At 45.1% G+C, this 20,641-nt stretch overlaps 1 protein-coding gene across 8 annotated transcripts in view; it reads right to left on the reverse strand.

Moving 5' to 3' along the window:
- TRIO (trio Rho guanine nucleotide exchange factor) overlaps positions 1-20,641 on the reverse strand; it is a 254,175-nt gene that overhangs the window by 114,220 nt on the left and 119,314 nt on the right. For all 8 annotated transcript variants that reach the window (XM_060278041.1, XM_060278045.1, XM_060278044.1 and 5 more), the window contains exons 13-18: positions 20,040-20,214; positions 18,056-18,251; positions 14,068-14,234; positions 7,591-7,710; positions 2,849-3,040; positions 1,036-1,185 (exon numbers count right to left, since the gene is read on the reverse strand). In XM_060278041.1, coding sequence (XP_060134024.1) covers positions 1,036-1,185; positions 2,849-3,040; positions 7,591-7,710; positions 14,068-14,234; positions 18,056-18,251; positions 20,040-20,214 — 1,000 coding nt within the window. The remainder of the gene's footprint in view (positions 1-1,035; positions 1,186-2,848; positions 3,041-7,590; positions 7,711-14,067; positions 14,235-18,055; positions 18,252-20,039; positions 20,215-20,641) is intronic.

The following is a 20,641-nucleotide window of genomic DNA, read 5'->3' on the forward strand; positions in this document are numbered from 1 at the left end:
TCCACGCTCTGCAACACCTTCACTTTAGGATGATGGACCCAAGTTAGTAAAGTCCATTGATTCCCATGGGACTACTCTAAGGATGACTAAGGTTGGAGAAAGGTAAAGGGACCCCTGACCATTAGGTCCAGTTGTGGACAACTCTGGGGTTGCGGCGCTCATCTCGCTCTATAGGCCGAGGGAGCCGGCGTACAGCTTCCAAGTCATGTGGCCAGCATGACTAAGCCGCTTCTGGTGAACCAGAGCAGCACACGGAAACACCGTTTACCTTCCCGCTTGGAGCGGTACCTATTTATCTACTTGCACTTTGACGTGCTTTCGAACTGCTAGGTTGGCAGGAGCTGGGACCGAGCAACGGGAGCTCACCCCGTCGCAGGGATTCGAACCGCCGCGGCCCACTAATACCAACATAGGGTAGGTACAACTTAAGTGTACGATAAGACCATACAATAAAACAAATTCAAAACGTCAGCTAAAACACGTTAAGATAAAGAAATAATACTGTACTCAGATCTCAGCAGATCATCACTAGTAGGCAGTGGAGCATTCGCACAACTCTTCCAAAAAGCCTAGGTGGAAAGGTATGGCTTTGGGGCAGTGAAAGGAAAGAAAACAAAAGGGCAGGGCTTGTCTCAAGGGGGAGAGAATTCCACAAATTAGGCAATCCTTGCATAATGGATTCCAGGGGTCAGCAACCTTTTTCAGCCATGGGCTGGTCCACTGTCCCTCAGGACCATTTGGTGGGTCAGACTATTTTGGGGGGTGGGGGTGGGGGTGAATGAATTCCTATGCCCCACAAATAACCCAGAGATGCATTTTAAATAAAAGGACACATTCTACTCATGTAAAACCACACTGATTCCCAGACCGTCCCCGCCGGATTTAGAAGGCGATTGGGCAGGATTCGGCCCCGGGCCTTAGTTTGCCTACCCATGGATTAGGCAATCTTGTCTGCCCGTTTTATACCGTATGCACGGTTGCAAAACCCACCCTAGAAATATAGTGTTCATGGGCACATGAACTTCTCATGGTTACCTTCAGGAACGCCTCCTTCTGTTCAAGGTGTTTACTTATCATAGGCGTCACATGGTCTGTTTCCGAGTTGGGGCCCAGTTTGTCAGCTCCTCCGCACCAGTCTTCTTCTCGCTTGTACTCTTGCTCCAAGCTTTCCAGGACACTGCATACCTATTGGCCAACAGGCAAGAAAAGACAGAGTAAGGGTTTCTGTTGCAGGATGAGGGCTAACATATCAATACTGAAATGTCATGTTGTGCGGATGCCTGATGATCGTCTTCCAAAGCAACTACTCTATTCTGAACTTAAAAATGGAAAGCGTAATGCTGGTGGTCAACAAAAGAGGTTTAAAGACTCTCTCTCAAGGAAAATCTTAAAAAATGTAGTCTAACTGGGAAACACTGGCCTACGAGTGCTCCAATTTACCAAACCTTTACCAAAGGTGTCATGGGCTTTGAATCTAGATTCAGGTAGGTAGCTGTGTTGGTCTGACGCAGTCAAAATAAATTATTTTTTTAAAAAAATGTGCAGTAGCACCTTAGAGACCAACTAAGTTTGTTCTGGGTATAAGCTTTTGTGTGCATGCACACTTCTTCAGATACACCGAAACAGAAGTCACCAGACCCTTATATATAGTGGGATATTATGATTGACTCAATGGGTATGGTAAACCTGTTGACGTTTTTGGTCATCTGCATACTATCCCTTGCTTTTTCCTATAGGACTAATTCCAGTTGTTAACAGTCGTCTGTTATCTGAAGAAGTGTGCATGCACACGAAAGCTTATACTGTACCCAGATCAAACTTAGTTGTCTCTAAGGTGCTACTGGACAATTTTTTAATGGGCTTTGAAGATGCTCAAACTCAGGACGAAAGGGAGAAATGCACTAAGAGGAAAGCGCGCTTGGCAAACCCTCACAGTGATCAAATGCTGCCCGGAAACCTACTGTATGTCCCCACTGTGGAAGGATGTGTGGATCCAGAATTGGCCCCCACAGTCACTTACGGACTCACTGTTAAAACCGTGTTCATGGAAGACAATCTTACTCGGCTATGAGTGATTGCCGAAGAAGAAGAAGAAGACTGAAAGGACTGGCATTCACTTCACATCCACAACCTGATTTGACAGCTTCCTCAGAAGTCACACAATGCAAACAGTGGGTCAACATTACATCTCTTGACTACTCCCAGCTTCCCTCACTTGTGGTTTTCAAACAGAGGTTACTTCAATACCACAGGTCCATTCTGCTAAAGCCAAGTGAACGAAGCAGTTGTTAGCAAGCCCTTGGTAATGTGAGCAGGACCATCTTTAGCACTGGCACGGCTTAATTGCTCCTGAGCTGCAATTACTTTTAAGGCTCGCTCTTTGAAAAATTAAGAAACCGAAGAAGAATGCATGGAGATTCTGCTTCCAAGGGCAGCAGCAGGACCCTCTCGCCTTCACTAATATCTAGTTTTGGCCTCAAATTAAATTAAACTGGAATCAATAAGCTACCAAGGTTAAGGGGAGAGTGGTACAGAAACTTCTAGAAAGTAGGCTTCAGGACTTATACACCTACTACCTGAAACCCAGCCCATTCAGGAAACGGTGTTTTGTTTTATACAAAAAATATACACACAGAGATCGTGCTCATTTTCGAGTTACGCCTAGGAGCGCGTTTCCATTTTCAGGTGTTGTTATTGTAAAGCTGGATGGCAACACACAAATGAACCAAGTGTAAAATGGAATTGGTTTCCCGTATTAACCTCAGTTGTGTGAATTTGGGCTTTAAAACCAATCTGTCGTGAAACCGGCCCTTGAAACCCATTTACCAGCAGCCACCCCATTCTCTACCTGCTCCGATGTTTTGTAAAAGGCCACAGAGGCGTTCACAAGCTTGAGCCGATCTTCCATCTTGAGCATCAGCTGCTGCCAATGAGAGGCCACTTTCTCCGCGCAGTCCCGGATCATGTCCATGTCGTAGTGATTAGCCTGCAACATCGCCTCGGCTTTCTGCTGCACTTGCAATGCGCTCTGGTGCGTTTTCTGATCAAATACAAACGGAACACGCCACTTAATTCGTGAAAAGCATTCCATGCGTTTTCAAAACGGGTTCGCGTCTGCCTCTTGTCGGTTAAATGGGTGATTGCACATGAGCTAAATACTCATTAATCTGACAACTGCAAGCGAAATGTTCTTCCTCTTTCTCCCTTCCCTAACTCTGGCCAATTTTAGGTCAAGGAAGCAAACCCTTCAATGTAGCGTTCTGTATCCAAGTGCTGGCTTTTGGGACTATCCTTGTGGGTGTATCTGAAAATGTGGCATCAGTTGTATGTGTTGTCCACAAGTGTTACTAAAGAATTATCCATGAGCCAGAACAGTTAAGACACCTAGGACTGACTTCTAGGTGCCACCTCTCCCTTAGAAATCCTTCTCAAAACTGTAAAGGTAAAGGACCCCTGGACAGTTAAGTCCAGTCAAAGGCGACTATGGGGTTGCGATGCTCATCTCGCTTTCAGGCCAAGGGAGCCGGCATTTGTCCACAGACAGCTTTCTGGGTCATGTGGCCAGCATGACTAAACTGCTGACTACACACTGATTTAACACCGTGACGGAAACCAGAGTGCATGGAAACACCGTTTACCTTCCTGCCACGGCAGTACCTGATTATCTACTCGTACTGGTGTGCTTTTGAACTGCTAGGTTGGCAGGAGCTGGGACCGGGCAACGAGAGCTCACCACATGTTACTCTAAACAGCACTGTGCACATAGTGGCTGAGTTATTTCTTACCAATAATAATTCATGTGACTCCCTTGAGCTATGTGTATAGCATCGTGAAACTTTCTCTCCCCACCCCCATTGAATGATACCTGCGAATAGTTCCAAGCATTGTCCCACAGGAATCTAGAACATTTCACCGGAACGGTCTCTTGCGTTCAGATAGAATGAAATAGTTCAGGATCAGTGGGAGAGCGGCCACTTTCTGAAGGGTTACTTTGCAGGAGAAATTAGGAGGTTGTGACGCAAAAAACGCCACAGATCCCATAATTCCTGAATTGAGGTTAGTTGCAGGGCTCTCTTCTTGGTGGGTGTTTCTTTGTTTCGAGGCTTTCTGACAGCCTTCCTTAGCCAAGCCAAAGCACCGCCAGCAAAAGTAACGAGACAGAGGCATGGCAGGAGAACAGACTCTCCTCTTTGCAAACCCCACGGGAAGCAGAAGAGATACTCCAGAAGCTCTCTGATAATATTGTGCAAGATGGTAGGCTTTTTTCACACCGAGAGGGGGTACCACACTGGGGAGAGGGGGTGTTTTCCCACCAGGAATGGCAGGGCAACCTCTGAAATGCTGGTGGAAAAATCAAGGAGTGGTCATCTATGACTGATGAAACTACACGGAGACAAGTATTTCTCTTTCCATTGGTTCTGCATAGCTTCTTCTAACAGGGAAGGAAAGTCAGCTGCCCATCTAGCTGGAATAGTTGAGAAGCTGATAACAGCCTTCATATTTCGGCCCCACCACCCTACCACCTCCCCTAAAAGCTAGGCTCTGAGCACACACCTTTTGTGTAATCTACGTCTAGTCTACACACAGCTGCAACAATACAGCAGCGAGAGAAAGCAAGCCCCCACAAGACAAAAATTAGACCACTTTCACCTGATTATATTTAAGGATTCCAGGTCTAGGTTGTAATGGGGACTACACGGCACGTGAATTAAAGAGTAATAAATCTGCCTGCAAAGGTCGCACACCCTTAAAGTGGGTAGGTAGGGAAAGCAGAGCGCACTAGGCAGCAGGCCCGTTGCTCCGCATACTGGATCCCAGTTCAAGCAGCCTCGGGAAACTGGGAGTAACTGGTTGCCTTTTTATGTGCTCGCAAAGCTTCACGTGCCATAACCAGAGCACCACACCTGGAGCAACTGTCCGAATTATATGAAGTGGGCATATCTGCAAAAAGGGGGTGTCTCTATAACCTCTAAGTGGGACACTTTGGGAGTAGGTTTGTCCCACTTATCAGGTCTTCTGCAATGCTCCTGGGTTGGGGGTGAGGTGTTGGTGGTGGAGAGAGCAGGCTTCCCCCTGCCATGTGGCCATTTTTCAGCTGTCTGCTATGTGACTGCATGCCTATTCTTGCAGATGCGTTCCTCTTTCAACATGACCAGGAATTCTTCAAAGGCGGTGTGTTCCTGATCCCTTAGAGAGGGATGTGGGCAAACTGAAAACACCCCAATAATGTGCATGCAGTGAAGGGAGGGGGTGTCCTGCAGCTACGATGCTGATGTGATGGGTTCATTGAATGTGTGTAGAGGGAAGCCCATACAACTGTTTTCCACCTACACTGCCAAAATGCTTTATTACCGATTTTCTGTAATTTTAAATATCACTTTTGAAAGCAAGCTTCAATCCTATTACTGTTGAGTTTTCAAAGTGGTTATCAGATACTTTCACAGTATCCTTACCACAGCCCTGTGAGGTAGGCTGGTATTAGTAACCAGGTACTTCCTTACAGCAATGAAGAGTAGATATTTGTTTAAGAACTGCAGCAGAGCATAAATGTACTGAACTGTTTTGCTTGCTACAGGTTACTATTAAATGCTCTGTGGCCACGCAGATTCCTGGGCCCCTTTTTTACTTAGACATTTGCTGCTTTTAGCAAAAACTCACGTAAAAAAACCCTGGGATCTGATGGAAGAAAAGAGGGGTGTGAATGTTAGAAAACAAATGCATAAATAAAAAGGAGACGCAGAGAGGGTGTGCTGGAGGGAAAGCAGAATTTCCAGGTTTGAAATCTAACTTTGCTCTGGAATTCTTAAGTATAACCAGTATATAGCCCGCTCTATCGCACTCTACCAAAGTAGCCCCCGGTTATAATTCCTACACATTTATCCCCTAAAAGGACAAATATCTACACTGCAGATTCTAAAGGGGAGGAATGTTATACTGAAAATTTACCAAAGCTGCCAAGATTGAGGACACAGACACTGCAAACTGTGAACAACAGAAAGGGAAAACGGAAAACTCCACAGAACGACAGTAGAACTGAAGGCAGTTACTGTAGCACCAAGGATTTCTGAAAATAAAAAGCTTCCCAATGGATAAAAGCAAAGGATTTTACTTTTAGCAATCTTAAGCACTCACGTCTCACTATGTATTACCAGAAAAAAAGTTAAAACCATACAGCAGTTGTTTTCAATGCTTTGGGCCTCTATTTTAGTCGTCGCTTATCCCAAGTAAGGTCAAGATTAGAACAGGATTTAAAAGTTACTTGAGGACCCTGGTTGTTGCTGGTCATGTAGTAGTAGTAGTAGTAGTAGTAATAATGATAATGATAATAATAATAATAATAATAATAATAATAATAATAATAATAGTAATAATAAGCCACCCATCTGACTGGGTTGCCCCAGGCATTCTGGGCAGCTTACAACAAATTGTAAAACATCCAAAACAGGGCTGCATTCAGGTGTCTTCTAAAAGTCAGATAGTTGTTTATTCCTTGACATCTGATGGGAGGTTGTTCCACAGGGCGGGTGCCACTACCGAGAAGGCCCTCTGCCTGGTTCCCTGTAACCTCACAGTGAGGGAACCCCCAAAAGGCCCTCAGAGCTGGATCTCAGGGATGAATGACAGTGGTGGAGACACTCCTTCAGGTATACGGGGCCGAAACTGTTTAGGGTGTTAAAGGTCAACACCAACACTTTGAACTGGGCTTGGAAATGTACTGGGATCTTTCAGGACCGGTGTTATATGGTCCTGGCAGCCGCATTAAACTAAAGAAGCACATTAAATAAGATGCACGTTAGCAGTGGCCCGAGGGCTTTCCACATTATTGCTTCATGGTAGTGTGTGGCATTTAGCAATGGAAAATGATGATACCCCCCATAGCAAATGAACTATCTTTTGGTTAATAAATCTTCAGCAATGAATTCCAGCCGGCGAAATGCACAGTGAAAGCCACAAATGCCGCTCAAAAGGTAACCGGAAATCAAATTTATGAACAAAGTTTTTAAGTCTCCGTTTTGTCCCACTGAGGGCTGATGCTATCGCAAGAAGGCGAGGAAGCTGCTTTAAGCAGAGTCAGACTAGCAAGGGTTCAGGCTCAATATTGCGTCTACATTGACTGCCAGTGGTTCGCCAGCATTTTACAAAAGTGTCTTTTGGAGACCTGGACTGAATCTGGGACATTCTGCATGAAGACTTTCACTAAGCAGGAGCCAAAATACTATTTCCCCATCTTTAGGAACCTTTCACAGGTCGTTGTGCCATGTTGACAAATACCTTAGTCGGTTTTTTTGCTGGCTGATACACATCAACAGGCAAACGGCCGTTTGACTAACATCTCTACTCGTGTGTAAAATATAGTTAGCGACAGACTCGTGAAAAATCAGACAAGGACTGCCTTGTTTCTTAAGCCATCTACTGGCATCAGGAGATTTAAACATAATTCATCTGACACATGATCCATAAAGTAACCAGCAAACTCAAAACCATAAAACGAGTTGTTCCTCTAGTGTATGGGCAAAAAGAGGACGAAAGGTATCTCTGCGCGCTCTGCTGGACCGCAAAGTCGAGAGTAATAGCCAAAAACACTTTTACCTCTATTGCATGCTGGAATTGTTCGTGTTCGCGCTGCAGTTGCTCAGCCTCTTGTAGCGAGCTAGCAGTGATCAGTCCGGCATTTAACATGGACTCTCCATTTCGGATCCAGCCCAATACCTGAAATGCAGCAGGAGAGAGAGAGCACAGCTTAGGACAGCGGTTCTCAAAGGGAGTGGCAGGAAGATTCCAGGAAAAGCAAATATTTAAACATTTAAATATAGTATAGTATAATACAGTATAGTATCAGAGTATTTATTTATTTGCAGAATATGGGTGGGTATCTTTTCAAAATGAAAGCACAACTATCAAGTGATACTGAAGACAATCCCCGCCGTGATCCAGAACCACCATTCTAACAGTGTGCGGAATAAGACTCATTTATCTTTATATTTTGGGAATGATCCATGTTCTTATGTAGCTGCATTGTTTTATACCAGGCACGTCCAACAGGTAGATCGTGATCTACCAGTAGATCACTGGACATCTGTAGTAGATCACTGGTAGATCACTGGCTCCCCCCAAAGAAGCTCAACAACTATGGCTCCCCTTAAAAAAGCTCAACATTTTCACCCTGCAGCCCATCAAAACGGCACTTTCCTCCTCCCTAAAAAAAACCACTCAAAAACTTTGACCTAACCCCTAAAAAACAGCCCCTCCTCCTCCTCCCTGAAAAAAAGCTCAACAACTTTGACCTGAACCCCAAAAAAGGGGGTAGATCACTGCCAGTTTTTAACTCTGTGAGTAGATCACAGTCTCTTGGGAGTTGGCCACCCCTGTTTTATACTCTCTGGATGTCCCGTGATCATATGATAAAGTAGTTGTGCTCTATGTTAGAATCCAAGCACTGCTAGGAGTTGTTTCTTTGGGTTTTCCAACGTACTTCTTAACAATATAAAATTCAGTGCGGTGCAAGCAAATTCTTATTCTGAAAGCGTGGCCCAGAGGAAAAAAAAGCTTGAGAACTGCTGGTTTAGAACGTTCTCCTTACGTCTAGAGCAGCTTCCCAAACTTGGGTCTCCAGCTGGTTTTTGACTACAATTCCCATCATCCCTGACCCCACTGGTTCTGCTACCCGGTGCCTAGGAATGATGGGAGTTATAGTCCAAAAACAGCTGGAGGCCCAAGTTTAGGAAACCCTGGTCTAGAGCAATACATCTGAAAATGTTCCTATTGTTAGAGAGCAATACTCAAAGATGGGGGAATTTGTAATGTCACGCTGTAATGTTAATGATGGTGCCAACATCAGATTATTCCAAAGTTCAGCTTTCACCAGCTTATTATCAAACATACTTTGGCTTTCCATCCTTTTCCGTAGAGGAAACAGCATGGGCGTACCCAGGATCAAAACTAGGGGGGGGGTTGCTGGCTGGCGATGACGTGGCCGGGATCCCCCCCCAGGAGGCATGGTCAATGTCCACGCCCCCCGGAGGGGAGGGGGCGGTCACACAGTGCAAGCTCTTTTTATACCTCCCCCCCTTCCTCCTTGCCGAGAGAGAGGCGGCGGCGGGGACGGTGTCGGAGGGAGCCATCGCTGCTGCGCCTCCTTCACTGCCCCTCTGACTGCCCTGGCCGATTCCCCTTCCCCGCCCCTCTTCCCCGATGCGCTCCCCCAGCTGCGCACGCCAATCATAGCTCTCTCCGGCTTTCGCAAAAGCGGCGGCTTTCCGTGGCTCTCTCTCACAGCCAACCATCACCCGGTAAGCCAGGCTCCATCTCCCAAAGCCGCGATCGCCTGCCTTGAGCTGCCGGCTCTGGAGAAGCTGGAGGAGGCGCGTTCAGAGGCAAATCCGCTGGTGGAGGCGGCGCTCAGGAGAGAAGCCTGGCGAAGGCGAGGGTGGCAGGGAAGAGGAAACACGTGCGCGCTCTCCCTCGCGCACAACTCAAGCGCTTTCTCTCCCGACCTTGCCGCTGCTCCTCTCACCCCGCTCCTGCCGCGAACTCCCGCGGGCAGGTTTGACGGCATAGGTGGTCACAGAACAAGCCACAAAACGAAGCACAAGGGCGAAGAGGAGCCGCTGCAGCAGGGAGCCTGTAGCGTGAGGCTACAGCTCACCACCACCCCCCTTTTAGCTTCTGGGGGGCAGCTGCCCCCCCGCCCCTCGCTGGGTACGCCCATGGGAAACAGCATACTTCCTAGTTGGGATTGAGTCTTGGGGCTGTGGATTCCCATCCCTCCTCCCACCTCCTCAAATCCTGGCTTACCATACATTTGATTGCTATGAATGGAAATTTAATCAGGATTCTAAAAGGGCCATCGTGGAAGAGGGCGCCTTAGCAGAGGTGGGAGAATATGTGCAAGGGAATAGGTGGAACAGGGTGGGTGGGTTCACACCTGATCGCTTCATCCTAGGAAGTGTGGCAAAAGCACAATGCACCTACGCAATGATGGACCAAGTGCTACAGAGATCACCCTTTTACGATAAGGATCACAAAAGTACAGAGCCCTTTTCTCTGCAAAGGAAGATTAAATAGAACAAAGGAGATCGATCCCATTGTGTCCTGTTAATGGATGCTTTGGTTAAACTCAGCACTATGTGGAAAACAAAGCCACAACATTCTTAAGAGTGGCAGCTCAACATGTAGCTGCGTTTTTTTCTGGCAAGAGATAAAATACCAACTGCAGATATGTACTTTATTAAAGTAAGATGAACAGTAAAAAATAGACTGGCAAAACGTCCTAGGAAGACAGAAACCGTACTTCTTCTTATTATTATTTTTTACACAGCATGGCTTCTTTTACCTTGACTACACAGAAGAAACCTAATTAAAAAGAAATTACTGTATGCCTGCAAAAATCATGAGCCTTAAAGAGTAAAGTCAGGGACACGCTCTAAAGGGCACAAAGAACACCAGAAATACAAAGTGTTCCAACTATCAATCTCCTGCATCTTTGTAGAGCAAACTTTTAAAAAATAGTAATGCATGTCTCATCAGATTATTCGTACCACCCGCCATTTTAGCGAAGCCAAAGCTTGGCGTAACCACTAAGAAGGTATCCTTCTGATGTATAGATGGTATCTTACACCAGTAAAATTATCTAAGATTTATCATAAACATGGTAATAAATGTTGGAAGTGTAAAAAACAAGAAGGAACCTTTTACCATATGTGGTGGACTTGCCCCCAAGTAAGAGACTTCTGGGGAAAGATTTATAATGAATTGAAAAAAGTGTTGAAAAACACCTTTGTTAAGAAAGCAGAAGCCTTCCTACTTGGGATAGTTAGAGAGGAAATACCTAAGAAAGATGTTACATTTTTTTCTGTAAGCCACAACAGCAGCAAGAATATTAATAGCTAAGAATTGGAAGAATGAAGAAGTACCAAGGATAGATGAATGGCAGAAGAAGATGATAGAATTTATGGAACTGGCAGAGCTAACCGGGAGACTCCGAGACCAGAGGAAAGAAGCGGTGGAAGAAGACTGGAAATTTTTTTAAAGTGTATTTAAGAAATAAACATATCATTGAAAAGAATTAATAGAAGTTTAGGAGGTACAGGGAGGTTGTAGAAATAAAAAATGTTTAGATAAATAATGATAACGAGGTGTAGTTAATAAATATATTTGGGGGGGGGGAGAAAAGAAAGTATCCTTCTGTCCCCTAGTCCAGCAGCAGCAAATCTGGCAGGAAGTCACGGTCATTAGCTAAAGGAACTGTGGATCAAGTGCCGCAGGAAGACAACGCAACAAACAGCAAACACGCAATTCTCTCTGTATGGTTGAACACCTGCCGAGCTGCAAAGCTTTTTCTATCTCAGAGGAAAAACAGCAAGACATCTTCTTTCCTGGCTTAAGAATGTAACGTGTATTTCTGCATCAAGATCACTTATGTCAAAAGATAAAAAAGAGCTTTCCACCTCCCCACCCCCAAAGGGCTTATAACGTAAGACTTGCGGAGATGAAACTCAAGTTGGGAATCCTTTTCATTGGGAAGACTATGGAATTAGGATCAATGTTTGGGCGTTTTCTAATTCACTGGTCTTTTGTGAGTAAATTCCACCAATCCATCTTCAGGCAAATTGATAAAAGAGGGCAAATAGAACTGTTTTGGCCTCAGCTCCTTAACATGCTTAAATTCACAATACAAACAATAACTTAAGAACTTTTAGCACGTCGACTGAGATAAATCAACATGCATATGAAACATATCCATGAGACAATGCTAATGTGAAACACTTGACTATTTTATTTTAAATTTTCTCCATCTAATTTCCTAATGTGAAATAAAGTTTCCAACAGAGCCCCTGTGAAGGAAGTTTCTCGAGAAGGAGCAAACATGGAAACCATGCTGGCCATGTTGAAGTTTATAGTGAATTTCCTTACAGATTACACTCATAGAGGGTAGTAACGATTGCTGTTGCTTTTTGGCATTTAGGTTTTTTTTATACTTTTATTTCTCAGCTGCCTCAAACGCATCTGCTGGAAGGCAAAATAATAATAATAATAATAATAATAATAATAATAATAATAATAATAATAATAATAATTCTGACAATGGGGGCAAAATTTACCAGATGCATACATGTTCAGATGTCCTGAGTGCTCAAGCTGGCTGGCTGATAAGTAACAAACTTTTCTTCTAAAAACACCACCACCACCACTCAAAAGACTTAGCAGGAAGGGTAAGATGAGATACAGTGATATCCCAGCAGTTATTAAGAGCAGCAATTTAAGCAGCAGAGTAAGGCAATTTCGGTGCCATGATGCATACAAAGCAATCTGCTGAGAACAGCTCCAATGTAAAGTTTAAGAACGTAGGCAGAACTCTGTGGGATCACTTCAGCTAAAAGGCTTTGCACCGTTGTAATTCTTCAGCGCAGAGGTTTTCAACCTTTTCAAGTCCACACCTCCCTTGACCAACCACATTCTTTCTGCGGTACCCCTGTGGGGCTCAGGGGCCCAGTTATGTCACCCCTTGCCTGCAGAGCCGGCAGCCTCTCACCCTTTTCCAAACACCCTCCCTTGGTCTACTCTCCCCTCTCCTTGGGAGTTTTTTGGGCGGCAGCCGCCACTACCCTTGTCTGCCCCAAAGACAGGTGCCTCCGCACACTGCCCCACAAGGGCCTGGGAAGAGGATGCCTCTAGTCTTAGCGGCCCGACGGAGATTGGCGAAAGATGAGCGTGAGGCCAGCACCTTGCCTTGGGAGGCAGCAGTGGGCGCTGCCACGCCTGCATGGCGGAAAGGCTCCCCTTCAGCACCGGGCACTCAGCTCCCAGGCAGGCCTTGCACACAGCAAGCACCAGAAAGGCCAGCCTGCTTGCCCACTTATCTGTCCATTCCCAACAGTGAGGGCTGGCAGACTGACTGGCTGGGCTCCCTCACCCACTTGCTTGCCTATTCCGCGGCTGCTTCAGCTCCTGGCAACCAGAACCCTCCGGCCAGCCCCAGAGGCACCATTCACCTGGGGAGCTTGTAGCCAGGGCTGCTGCAACAAACAGCCGTGCAAGCCTTTGGGAGGCAGAAACGCGAGAGGGCATCAGAGGAAGGGACGCACGGAAAGGGGGACAGAGGCCAGTGTTGCTTGCGGCACCCCCTACTATCATTCAAGGCACCCCAGGGTGCCACGGCACACTGGTTGAAAGCCACAACTTCAGCTGAATACCACCTTCTGCTTTTAACAGTGGCTAGTTAGTTGCCTCTGGTTTCATTTTGCCACCCTGGCTGACAGCATAGATCAGTTACAGAAATGAGAGGTCTCTATGTTTCTTTAGGCTACAGGTGAAAACACTCTGCTTCTCCTAAACCTCTGGCTATTTAAACAATCTATGGCCTTTTAAACTATTTGTGTATTGTTGTTTTGGGGTTATTGCTTTGTTTGTTATTATGTTATTCCATTTTTGTGGTTTCAGGCAGTAAACCACCCTGTGATTCTTGGATTAAGGGCGGTTAAAAAAACCCACACATCATCATCTATGCTATAATCCCCATTCATTTCGATGGAACTTGCCTGGGGGGCAGCTTTCTATAGACCACTCCTGTATCTTTTATGGAGTCCAGTGTCATGTTTTTGTACATTAAAAAGTACTGTATTTTTCTGTGTATAAGATGCCCCTAAGACGTATAAAATGACCCCTATTTTCTGAACCAAAAATTAAGAGCTTTTTTTTGGGGGGGGAGGGTCCGCAAACAGTTGCTAAGCTTTTGAGGGGGAGATTGGCGGTTCAAGCAGCTTCATTTTTAACCCCTGCACATTGTACATCCATGTATATAGCACGCCCAATTTTGGACTGAAATAAAAAATTAAGCAAAGAAACATCGCCACGCAGGGAACAATACGGTATTTTGGTACTTGTGGGAGATGGACGCAGACCCAGAAAGGCATTCGATTTTGAGAGTGGAATGATTAACACAAACTGCTGTTGTGTCATGGTTGCTGCTTCCTCAAACAGGCTTGTACAACCGCTATCCCCGTGACCATTTTATGAAGAAGGTTGTGTACCGAACAGATGGGCACGTAGCACAGTACTGCCTCGTACCTGCTTGACTTCGGCCTGCAGGTGGCGCAGCTGCACACACTGCTCCAAGTGCTTCCGATGCTGCTCAGCCGCCAGGTCCAACTCCTGCTGCTTTTCGTGAAGGAACTCCAGCAAGTCTTGAACCCGCGTTGCCATGTCGACGTCTCTGTCACAGAGCAGCTCGACACCTGTAAGCACCATTCGCAAATGACACCTTGGCAGACACAGGTACCATTTGAAGTTCCTTCACAGCATCACACAGCAATACCTCTCTCTCTCTCTCTCTCTCTCTCTCTCTCTCTCTCTCTCTCTCTCTCTCTCTCTCGTTTTCAGTTTTACAATAACAACATTTCCCATTCTTTTACAGCAGTTATTTTGGGACTTCCCAATACTTCATTCTCTTAGTGTCTCGAATGTACCATGCACATTTATTTGCGTGCATAATATGTCAAGTTTATGCCTTTTTAGAGGTGGGTGCTTAGCCACTGGACAAGCGCAGGTTAAAAAAATAAAAAGGTAAAGGACCCCGTCAAAGGTGACTATAGGGTTGCGGCGCTCATCTCGCTGTCAGGCCGAGGGAGCCGATGTTTGTCAACAGACAGCTTTCCAGGTCATGTGGCCAGCAGGACTAAATTGCTTCTGGCACAACGGGACACAGTGACGGAAATCAGAGTGCATGGAAATGCTGTTTACCTTCCTGCCACAGCGGTACCTATTTATCTACCTGCACTAGTGTGCTTTCAAACTGTGAGATTGGCAGGAGCTGGGACAGAGCAGTGGGAGCTCATTCTGTCACATGGAGTCGAACCGCAAGCCCAAGAGACTCAGGGGTTTAGACCACAGCACCACCTGTGCAGGTACTATTTGCTGGCATATCAGAAGGGAGTGGCACAAGGAAGGGGAGAAGTGCTGCCATGGTGCTTCAGAGCTCCACCTAAAACCCTGCCCCTATCAATAGCAGAAAACAAGATGCTAATTTATACAGGTTGTAAAATCTGGCTCTTCATCAGGCTAGGCGGCAGTGAAAGTTTGGGGCCTTTTGTGTGGGTGTGATGTTATATACAGTCGTACCTTGGGAATCCATTACGGAAGTCCGTTCGACTTCCAAAACGTTCGAAAACCAAATCATGGTTTCTCAATGGCTACAGGACGCTCCTCCAGCCAATCAGGAGCCGTGGAAGCCCCGTCGGACGTTCGGCTTCCAAAAATAGTTCGCAAACCGGAATAGCCACTTCCGGGCTTGTGACGTTTGGGAGTCAAAACATTTGGGAACTAAGCTGTTCAAAAACCAAGGTAGGACTGTAGATTTATGGGAGTCTAGGTCTGTGTTTAAAATGTCATTTTCTGAACATTTCATCCATAAAACTATATTTTTTTAAAAAAATTAATAAATGTAACAATTGCCCTGCAAAATTACAGGAAGTATAGCTGTGTTTGTCTGTTGTAGTAAAAAAGGGAGCCAAGAGTCCTGTGGCACTTTACAGAACAATACAAGCCCTTGTGGGCAGTGTTAGAAACTGAGATACGAAAGCTAGGAGCTAAATGGCACCTTAAACCTAAGTTATGGGCGTAGCAACAGAATATCTACGCACTTTTTTTAATAAAAAGAAAACAAAGCTGAAAATGAATGAACTGCAGCTAAAATATTACGTTCATTTTCCACATGGTCTAGTCCTTCCCCTGCCCACTCCCCAATATTCTTAAGCATGGGTAGGCAAAATAAGGCCTGGGGGCTGGATCCGGAGCCCAATCGCCTTCAAAATCCAGCCCATGGACAGTCCAGGAATCAGCGTGTTTTTACATGAGTAGAATGTGTCCTTTTATTTAAAATACATCTCTGGGTTATTTGTGGGGCATAGGAATTCTTTCATTCCCCCCCCCCAATATAGTCCGGTCCCCCACAAGGTCTGAGGGACAGTGGACCAGCCCCCTGCTGAAAAAGTTTGCTGACCCCTGAATAATATTTCCATCACAGTGTTCCGTTGCGCCAGAAGCGGTTTAGTCCTGCTGGCCACATGACCTGGAAAGCTGTCTGTGGACAAACGCCGACTCCCTCGGCCCGAAAGCAAGATGAGCACTGCAACCCCATAGTCAAGTTTGACTGGACGTAACAACCCAGGGGTCCTTTACCTTCTCCAGTCTTCAGAGAGTAGCTGGAAGTGGGGAGGCATAAAAAGGTCCCCCTTTCCTTCCACTCTGCAGTTTTGATCTGAAATCTTAGGCATGGTACTGCGCCCAGAGCTCAGATACTGCTCGCGCTCATGAGATTCCCTGTCACAAAATGCGCACAGAACTATGGGAGTTTCAAACACTGCTTGTGGGCAGTAATGAAGTTTAGCTGAGTGGCAGAACCATGGAGTTTTGCTACACAGCTCCAGATTCCTATTGGGCCTGTTGCTGGTAGCTGGACTGCCTGTGGTTGGCAGCCTGCCCCATTTTGGTAGCTCCTGCCTGCAATTTGTGCAGGTAAATTTGGGAGCTTCTTGGCAGGAGTCCTGCACCACTCCATCCCTTGCAGCCAGCAGAGCCTGACACCCAGAGGGCCCTCAACAAAGCCAGCTCTAGCATGGGGGATCGTGGAATAGGACTGCTCTGCTCAAGACCAGCATTATTACCGCATAAGCTTTTGGGGACTAGAATCCATTTCATCACTCTAGAAACTAGAGGTTCCCAAACTTTGGCTTCAGATCACCATCAGCCCACAAGCTTCATTCAGATTGTCCGCGGTGTGTCCATGAATTTGTAGCCAAAGACGGCAGATAGCACATCCATTGCGTCAAATCTTCTTTTTTGTTTTTAGCTGCATTTTTACTGTTCTTTTGTTTCTTATATTCAATTTGAAATTGACGGAATTTGAATTGCAATGCAATATATGTAGGGTTGCCATACTTCAAGAAGTAAAACTCCTGACACAAAAAAGTTGTGCTTTTGGGGGGGAAATTTCAAAAATTCAGACATTTTGCCAATTTCCCCAAATTCCCCCCGAATGCTAAAAGTGCAATTAAAAACCACAGAGCAAAAGATTGGGCATCATTTCCATCTTTTTCTGTTGGAGACACTCAAATACATCAGTTTTGCCAGTTACAGGTACGAGCACACGAAAGCTCATACCTATGACAAACTTAGTTGGTCTCTAAGGTGCTACTGGAAGGATTATGACAAACTTAGTTGGTCTCTAAGGTGCTACTGGAAGGATTTTTTTTATCCGTTTTGCTGTTAACCACCATTATTTTGAACAGGGACACGACCTGACTTCTGGTCTTGGTGCTTGTAAGCAATACTCCCCTTGGTTTTTGGCTTGGTTGTTCTTTGGGCCTATGACTGACTAGCTGATACCACAAAACCAAAAACAGTGTAAAGGCAATGAATACAATAATAACCCAGAGAGAAAAGGGTCTCTAAGTGCCCAAAATATTTTATTACTGTCTGACATGTAGAGGAAAGAAGAAATTCTTTCATTAAGGTCAATCTTGCCTTTCAGGACTTTGCAAAAATATACTACTCTTTTGCCAATAGCAAACCACACACAAAAATGGCAGACTGCTTTTGAATTGGGGGAGGGGGTTAAGGGAAAGGAGATACTTTCAAAAGGCATTTGTTAAAACATACTAGGCCCTTTAAAAAAACAGCAGCAGCGTGTGCTCAAGCTACTGGATTCACTAAAGGATACAATGGCTTATATCCTCTGTGCTTACAGTTTCAAGATTACATTAGTTGACGTTTTCGCCAGGTACTTATTCAGGGCAGAGCTTAGTAGCCGAAACCGCTCAGCTGAAAAGCCCTGACCGTGTCTGTCTATATTTAAAAACAGAATGTGTGTTAATCCATAATGAAATGTATTTTAATAAAGGTAAATAACAGGTATGTTTTCACCCCCAATGTGCAGCACCTAATTCTCTCAGAGATTCTTTCAGTCCAAGAGTCTGCAGAGCCCTAGGTGCCTTAAAATCAGCTCAGATAATCTCTATAAATCCATTAACCTGGTTAAGGTGGGACACATGCATCTTACCAGAGGCCTGCACTTCATTGACGTACTGCAAGAGATCTTGTCCTTGGTGGATGACATCAAAGGTCAGATTATTCATGGTCAAAGCTTTGTCCGCATGGTGCTGGAGCCTCTGCTCGGCGATGGTGAGATCCTCGGTGTCAAAATCGTTCATCTGCTGCGAGAGCTCATCGTTCCAGGACTCAAGGTCTGAAATGATCTAAAGCGGGCAAAGTTGAAGAAGAAGAAGAAAACACTCAGCAAGCGAGTAAAAGCAATAAAGGGTGTGGCTATCTGGTGGAACTCAAAACGCATTAAAGGACCAATAACTTGGTAAAAATAATAATAATAATAATAATAATAATAATAATAATAATAATAGCAAAGCAGTCTACTCTCCAAGAACACGTTTGCTTTTTGTAACACCTTGGCGGTGGGGATCAAGACCACTAAGGAACCAACATGAGAATCTCAGGTACACTGGAGACATGCAAACATTGTGGCCAATGAATGCCTTGAGAACAGGAGACCGTCATCATGAGATGTAGGAAGTCACTAACAATAACAAGCCGTGGTCCTTTTCCCACCACATTTGGCAGGAGTTGGTAGCCGTGGTATGTGTGAATACCAAAGACAATGGGAAATTGTAGTCAAAGAAGCCTAGATATCAGACAAAGATTATTAGATGGGAGGTTCTAGTTAACAAGAGTAAGGTCTCAATGTTGTGAAAGGGGCTGATGGGTCAATGAGAACCTTTTAGACCTTGGGTAGCATTTTGGAACAGGAGAAACTGTATTTGAAAAGGTGGGATCTCCTTGAACTGGAATCAAGACTGGTGGCACTAAAAGATTGTAAGAGACATTTTGAACTTCACTTCTGAGGGAAAGACAAGTTCCACGGAGCCCCCAGATTGGACAGTTTAAAGGACAGAGGCCGATTACAAGCTGACAAATGAAAACCAGACCTGAAATCTATATAAGCCATCTATCTCAAAGCGGCTGTTCATAAACTCATAGTGAGACGACTTTAGTTTGCCGTCAATGTTTGAAGGAGGACAGAGGCATCTATTTGTATGTTCAACAGCTGGCTGGAACACAAATCAAAGGACATGAACTGAAGAAGAGAGGCAGAATGGGCAACACTAATATTGGATGGAGGAAGACAGACTTCACACTCGCCTCAGCTGAAGTTTTAAAATGGATTTAATGGGAAGCATTGAGTATGTGGTTGGGAATCATCTGCTCAGAGGTTTTTTAGCGGGGGCAATTAGAATATTATTTGATTATTGATGAAAACCCCCAAAATGCATTTTCTATAGTTAAGTTTTTACCTCTATCTTCAGTACATTTTATTTTGTTTTATTGCTATGGCTAGTGGCTGATGCAAATAAAGATTCGTCTAATCTATGTAAGTCACAGTTTCTGAACATGGATTGTGAAAGAGGAACTCAACTAAAACCAGTTTAAAAATGCTCAATGTATGGCATTAAAGGTTTTGTGTTTGCAATTTAAAACAATAGAATGAAGAACTGCCAATGTTTGTGGAGCTTTCCAAAACTAAAACATATGGAGCATCAGAAGCACTTATGCAGACATAAATATATTGATGCTTAAGAGACTGACGTTCACAGGAGAAAGGAGCAGATAACTAACAAAGCAAACTGGAAGGAGTACTTATATTGTCTCTCTTTCTCTGGTCTCAACAGATATATTCATTCATTCACACAACATTCCTGAAAAACAGGTAGGGGGATGGCTGTAAATTCAGACTCCTTGACAGCAAAATAGATTGAACTTTCCCAGGGCTATAACTGTCTGCATTAGCACTGAGATTACAATACCCAGTCCTGTCTCTTTCTGTGGGGGGTTAAAAGAAACCAAATCAATCAGAGGAAACACCCAACAGCTTCATATTTTTGTGAAACTCCCCATTTTAAACCCAGCCCACCCTTTAGGCGAGAAAGGAGGGGGGGGGAACCACAACACTTCTGCAGAAATTGAAGGCTCACATCAATGGCGTCTCTCTCAAATATCCGCAGTTGTAAGAAGAGCTCCAGTTTTATTTTGCGCTCCTGAAACAGCTCCTCCATCTGTGACTGGGCCTCATCCAGCTGCTGAAGGACCGTCTCTATGTGATTGATGGAGCTGTTGTGGGGGGTCTTGTTACTTGAGATGGCAGAGTCCCTATTTTAAAAAAAGGGGGGGGGAGAAAAACTTATAAGTAGGAAAACAGAACCTGAAAGGAAACATGTGTACGTGAACAGTGGTCTCTACTGCCCTTCTTGTCCTGCGGGAGTCAAAGGGGAAGAGCCAGCCCTTGCCACTGGTTTTCAAACTCTCTTCCCTCAGGAAACCCTCTCCACATCTCCTCAAGGGCTGAGGAATCAGAGCTTGGGTGTCTAGCACAGGATTCTTCAGCGCCACAACTATGGCGTATTGAATTGAGCAGAACGGAAGGAGGGAGGCGGGGAGGGGGCACCAAATTTTGGGCTCTCACAGGGTGCTTCTGGAATTTGAAAGATCAACGTCTGTCCCTAAAGGCAGGGGGGGCACAGGGTCTGTCAGTTTCCATTTCTTAGTGCAGAAATTATTGATCTGATGTGTAGAGATC

Source organism: Zootoca vivipara, chromosome 8, assembly GCF_963506605.1.
Source record: "Zootoca vivipara chromosome 8, rZooViv1.1, whole genome shotgun sequence".
In the NCBI taxonomy this organism is placed as follows: Eukaryota; Metazoa; Chordata; class Lepidosauria; order Squamata; family Lacertidae; genus Zootoca; species Zootoca vivipara.